We start from the raw sequence: 6,000 nt of genomic DNA, 5'->3' as shown, positions 1-6,000 counted from the left end.
AAAATCTTAAATATAAATAAGTATACTTATAGATATATATAACTGTAATTAAACATGTTATGTTTTTGTTTATTACATTTTTCCCATTTATTATTTATTCTGGTGTTCATAATATATATATATTTTATAGTTGGTTTCAATTCATGTGATTTGCAATTAATTAATTATATCAATAATTTTAATTAAAATCATTAATTAGTGTACAAGTTGTTTTAGTATGAGATGGTTAATCCTACCCTTTTATTAATCTAATGGTTGAAATATAAATGTGAAAGTAGTTGTTAGTTAATGATTGGGATTTGGGTAATTAAATGAAAAATAAAAAATAGTACTACTGTTAAGAGGCAAAAGAGTGTGGGGGTCGCTTCATTTCTCAACGAAGTGTATAAAGCAGTTTCAGGGCGAGAGCTTGTCTTTCTCAGTCTCATACATAAACTCCACATTGCAACCAATAACTGAGTCCAATCCACTGTCTCCCTCTCCCCTCTTTTACCCTTTTGAGTTCTTCAAATGAAGGACCCAGTCCTCTTTCCTTTCTCTTGCTTCCTCTAATATTATAGAACAAGGAGAAGGGGATATACAAAACTACAAAAGGCTCGTTGCTTTGTTCAAGTGTTTGACAATGTGGTGGGACAAAAACATGTTGTCCAAGGTGGTCAACATGTTCATGTTATGGCTGTTGTTTTCTTCTTGGGTTTTTTCCTTAGTTTCAGCCACTGTTTCTTATGATAGCAAAGCTATCATCATTAATGGCAGGAGAAGGATTCTTCTTTCTGGTTCTATCCATTACCCCAGAAGTACTCCTCAGGTATTCTTAAACCCCTCTCATTGTAGCTCCTTGGTTTTCCCTGTTTCAAAGTTCAAACCTCATTTTTAAGAAAACATTTCTTGTATGCAGATGTGGCCTGATCTTATAGCAAAGGCCAAAGAAGGAGGCTTGGATGTTATACAGACTTACGTTTTCTGGAATGGACATGAGCCTTCTCCTGGAAATGTATGCCACCTGCTTTCAAATTTATTTATAAACTTGCCTATTGTTTGTTTATTTGTTTCTTTTTGCAGTATTATTTTGAGGATAGATATGATCTGGTTCGATTTATAAAGCTGGTCCAACAAGCTGGCCTTTATGTTCATCTCCGTATTGGTCCCTATATTTGTGCTGAATGGAACTTTGGGTAATAATTTTTTATTTAAGGATTTTTTTTTCTTAATTTTATAGATGTTTACCGATATGCTCCGTTTTCTGGTTCAGGGGATTTCCTGTTTGGCTCAAATATGTCCCCGGCATTGCTTTCAGGACTGATAATGAACCTTTTAAGGTTGAGAGCTTTGCTAAATTGATTATATCTAATTGCCCTTTCTTTATATATATATATATATATATATATATATATATATATGTTATTAGTGAAATAATTTGCGTTTGTAAATAACTATAATGTAGGCAGCAATGCAAAAATTTACAGAGAAGATAGTGAGTATGATGAAAGCTGAAAAGCTGTTTGAGACTCAAGGAGGTCCAATTATAATGTCTCAGGTTGGAAAGTCATCCTTCTATTAGTTATTTAACTGATTTTAAGTATCGAATTTTGGTTCAAAATTGATGAATGTATAATTACAGATTGAGAATGAATTTGGTCCGGTTGAATGGGAAATCGGTGATCCAGGTAAAGCTTACACCAAATGGGCAGCACAAATGGCAGTGGGGCTCGACACCGGTGTCCCCTGGATTATGTGCAAGCAAGATGATGCTCCTGACCCTGTGGTAAGATATCCTCCCATATGTTTTTGCTTTTGTTGGTAATGGTATGCCTCCTTTCTAGGTGGGGCTTTTGGCCTTAAATTGCAACCTTATCTCAAGCTGTTTTGAGTTTGATTTGATAGCTTTTCAGCGTGTGTTCATTTCCAGCTTCACGGGCTTCCAGCTTTCTTAATGTTTTTTGACGTTTATGGAAAATCCTTTTGGGTTTCTAAGTTCCACAATGATGGAAATAATATGATTGTTACCTCGTGACATGATATCATCAAAGTCACCTTTGCCTCTGGTAACAGTGCTTAGTTAACAAGGAAGTTTCTACTTATTGTCCTAGGGGGAAATAATGATTTGATCATATAATAGTCTCCATCTGTCTCTATAATTTCCATTATACTGTGGCAGATAAACACCTGCAATGGATTCTACTGCGAAAACTTTACTCCCAATGCAAAATATAAGCCAAAGATGTGGACTGAAAACTGGACTGGCTGGTAAGTCATACAAATTTTGCCATGTAAGTTTGATTTTGAGTCTTGTTTGACCTTTTGGTTTGTTTAAACCTCAAGGTATACGGAGTTTGGTGGTGCAGTGCCTACCAGACCAGCAGAAGACATAGCATTTTCAGTTGCAAGATTCATACAGAATGGTGGTTCATTTGTTAATTATTATATGGTATTAAGTTCTGCTGCCTCTCTTGTAGAATTGGTTTACTTTTGTACAAAAAAAATGCAGTGAAAGATGAATAGCTTCATTTTTTAATTTCTTTTTTTGCCTCAGTACCATGGTGGAACGAATTTTGGCCGGACAGCGAGCGGTCTCTTCATTGCTACTAGCTATGATTATGATGCTCCTATTGATGAATATGGTATGTACATATGAACTGTAGGCTGAACTGTATTTATTTACCTGCTTCATCATGAGTGTACAACATTGTTAAATTCTGAATAGGAACAAGAACTAGTTGCTTGAAAATATTCCCCAAAATTTAACAGTTCTAGGGTCTCTGAATGGCTTTACTAGGGCTACCAAGGGAACCAAAATGGGGCCATCTGAGAGATTTACATAGAGCCATCAAATTAAGTGAACCAGCTCTAGTGTCTGCAGATCCTACAGTGACATCACTTGGAAGCAATCAGGAGGTAAGTTCTTTTTTCTTTTTTTTTTTCTTTGTCTAATCTGAAAGAAATAAGAAAATTATGTTGTTTAAGTTCTGGACTTTGTTCTTCTCATGATGTTGACAATTGTTTTTTGATTCCCAGGGTCATGTATTCAAGTCAAAGTCAGGTGCATGTGCAGCATTCCTTGCAAACTATGACACAAAGTACTCTGTAAAAGTAACTTTTGGAAGTGCACACTATGAATTACCAAGTTGGTCCATCACCATCCTTCCCGACTGTAAAACTGCTGTTTTTAACACTGCCAGGGTATAACAATTTCTTTCTCACAACTGCATCTTTCATGGGGGAAAAACTTAGTAAGATGGCCTTAAAAGAGTTTTGGTACATGAAAATGAAGTTTAAGCTTTATTTATGTTTCACATCAATGCTGGTTTTCTCTCTGTACCATCCATATGAAGAGGTCCTTAATGTGAAATTTAATATCTGAACGTAATCGTTTTGCAGCTTGGTGCCCAGAGCTCAGAGAAGAAGATGGTACTTGCAAACACCGCGTTTTCATGGCAATCATACAATGAAGAAAGCCCCTCTGCTGATGATCAGGATGTAACTGTACATGATGGGCTTTGGGAACAAATCTATATCACCAGGGATGCTACAGATTACTTGTGGTACATGACAGAGTGAGTAATCTCGAGTAAAACACATATTATCGTACCTCCATGGTTCTATTCGATTTTCTTACATGCTGTTGTTCTATCAGCGTACAAATAGATTCTGATGAAGGATTTTTGAGGAGTGGACAAGATCCTCTTCTTACTATTTGGTCAGCTGGTCATGCTTTGCATGTTTTCATTAATGGTCAACTATCAGGGACTGTGTATGGGGGACTTGAAAATCCAAAGTTAACATTCAGCAACAATGTCAAGCTGAGAGCTGGGATTAACAAGGTTACTTTATTAAGTGTTGCAGTGGGACTCTCGGTTCGTTCTGTCACTTCTCCGATGAGGCTTTTGTTTTTTCTTGACTTCAATGATAGTTGGGAAATGGCATTTCTAAACATTGATCATTAAATTTCATATATGTTTCAGAATGTTGGCACTCATTTTGAGACATGGAATGTTGGGGTTCTAGGCCCGGTTACATTGAAGGGTCTCAATGAGGGGACAAGAGATTTTTCTAAGCAGAAATGGTCTTACAAGGTTTGTTTAGTACTGCTAAAACATAGAGAAATATTTATATATATATATATATATATATATATATATATATATATATACTAATATACTATGTTGGCATGATGCTGAGCAGATTGGTCTAAAAGGGGAAGCCTTAAAGCTTCACACCGATGCTGGAAGCTCCTCTGTTGAATGGGTTGAAGGATCACAATTAGTGAAGAAACAACCTATGACTTGGTACAAGGTTAGGAAAATTCCATGTTGATTAAACAGATACCATGTTCGAACCTATAGAACCGGATTAAAATATAGAACACGTATTGTTTGCAGACAACTTTTGATGCACCAGGAGGCAATGAACCATTAGGTTTAGATATGAGTAGCATGGGAAAAGGGCAAGTATGGATCAATGGCCAGAGTATTGGACGCCACTGGCCTGGCTATATAGCCCATGGAAATTGCGATGCTTGTGATTATTCTGGAACTTATAGTGACCAGAAATGCCGAACTAACTGCGGACAGCCTTCTCAAAGATGGTGAGGACCTACTCCGTTTTTGGTTATTATTTGTTGGATCCGATTCGAACATTCGTAACTGAGTTTTGGGTTGCAGGTACCATGTACCACGTTCATGGCTGAAGCCAAGTGGAAACTTTTTGGTGGTGTTTGAAGAATGGGGAGGTGATCCCAACGGGATTGCTTTGGCTAAAAGAACAACAAGAAGTGTATGTGCTGATATATTTGAAGGGCAGCCAACAATGAAGAAACGGGGAATGCTAATCGCAGGAAGAATCAGTAGTCCCAAAGCCCATTTGTGGTGTCCTCCTGGCCAGAAAATTTCTAAAATAAACTTTGCTAGCTATGGAATGCCTGAGGGAAGTTGTGGAAACTTCCGTGAGGGAAGCTGCCATGCCAACAAGTCCTATGATGCATTCCAAAAGGTATGCCTAAACCTATGAAAGATCTTGAAATTTTTACTAGTTTTCACTGTAATTAACATGGTCTGTTTGCAGAATTGCATCGGAAAACAATCGTGTTCGGTAACCGTGGCTCCCGAAGTATTCGGAGGAGATCCATGTCCAGGTAGCAGGAAGAAGGTATCAGTTGAAGCTGCATGCAAATGAAGAAGTCTAAATAGAGAGATACATTAAAGAAGCCTAGACTAGTTCATATTCAGTACATAGATACTTCCTTACCATCTCTGTGAGCTTTCAAGGTATCGCTCACTGCAAAGATGATATGATTTATGTGCATAGAGAAAGCCATTAATTGTCTGATACAGCATAGAGAAAGCATAAATGGGATCGGTTTGTAAAAGAATCTAGGATTATTCTAGCTTCTCGGAATTCAGTTTATATAGCATACGTGGAATTGCTTCTCTTTGTAAAAATAAATGGAAAAAAGTAAAAAAAATCCAAGCATTTTTCAAATTTTAAATAGCATTTTACAGTCTCTTCTGGTATTCATAATGTTGCAGTTTCATCTTTGACCTATTAAGTAGAGTTGATGTGTGGAAATCAGAAAGAGTTGTAAATTAGGTAGTAATTAGGGGGTAGAGAATGATTAACCATTGGCACAATGGTTAGAAGTGTCGGTTGATAATGATGATCAGTGGTGAAAATTTGATGATAGGGATGGGGCAATGGGTGGCAACGAGTGGATTGGGAAATGTCACACAAAGATATGATCACTTACTGAGGGCGTGTTTGGCCTTGGATTCCTCTTTTTTGCGCGGTGGTGTCTCCGGCGTGTTTCCAGACTTCACTATTAGCGATGGGCCTGGCATTGGGGATGGTAGAGCTGATAGCTAGAGTTTCAGTGGGTTTTTTGAGCTTAGGATTGGGCTTTCTGTTGTATTTTTTTAAGCTCTTGGGTTTTTTTTTTTTTAATGAAAAAAACTAAATTAAGGAGTTGATCACAGAAGGTTGTTTTGAGTGATATCCATGAGACAA

At 37.2% G+C, this 6,000-nt stretch overlaps 1 protein-coding gene across 1 annotated transcript; it reads left to right on the top strand.

Moving 5' to 3' along the window:
* Positions 1-269: 269 nt before the first annotated feature.
* On the top strand, positions 270-5,485 carry LOC108486599 (beta-galactosidase). Its single transcript, XM_017790730.2, has 18 exons — positions 270-808; positions 899-994; positions 1,063-1,175; positions 1,253-1,319; positions 1,445-1,537; positions 1,622-1,765; positions 2,159-2,247; positions 2,323-2,428; positions 2,534-2,621; positions 2,777-2,895; positions 3,016-3,180; positions 3,379-3,554; positions 3,635-3,854; positions 3,963-4,073; positions 4,183-4,293; positions 4,380-4,585; positions 4,662-4,989; positions 5,062-5,485. Exons 1-18 carry the CDS (start codon positions 623-625, stop codon positions 5,170-5,172), a joined length of 2,529 nt encoding a protein of 842 aa, XP_017646219.1. The 5' UTR covers positions 270-622; the 3' UTR covers positions 5,173-5,485.
* Positions 5,486-6,000: the final 515 nt, after the last annotated feature.

This window comes from Gossypium arboreum, chromosome 6 (assembly GCF_025698485.1).
Source record: "Gossypium arboreum isolate Shixiya-1 chromosome 6, ASM2569848v2, whole genome shotgun sequence".
In the NCBI taxonomy this organism is placed as follows: Eukaryota; Viridiplantae; Streptophyta; class Magnoliopsida; order Malvales; family Malvaceae; genus Gossypium; species Gossypium arboreum.
The sequence above is the reverse complement of the archived record's forward strand: the minus strand, read 5'-3'. Positions and strand labels throughout refer to the sequence as shown.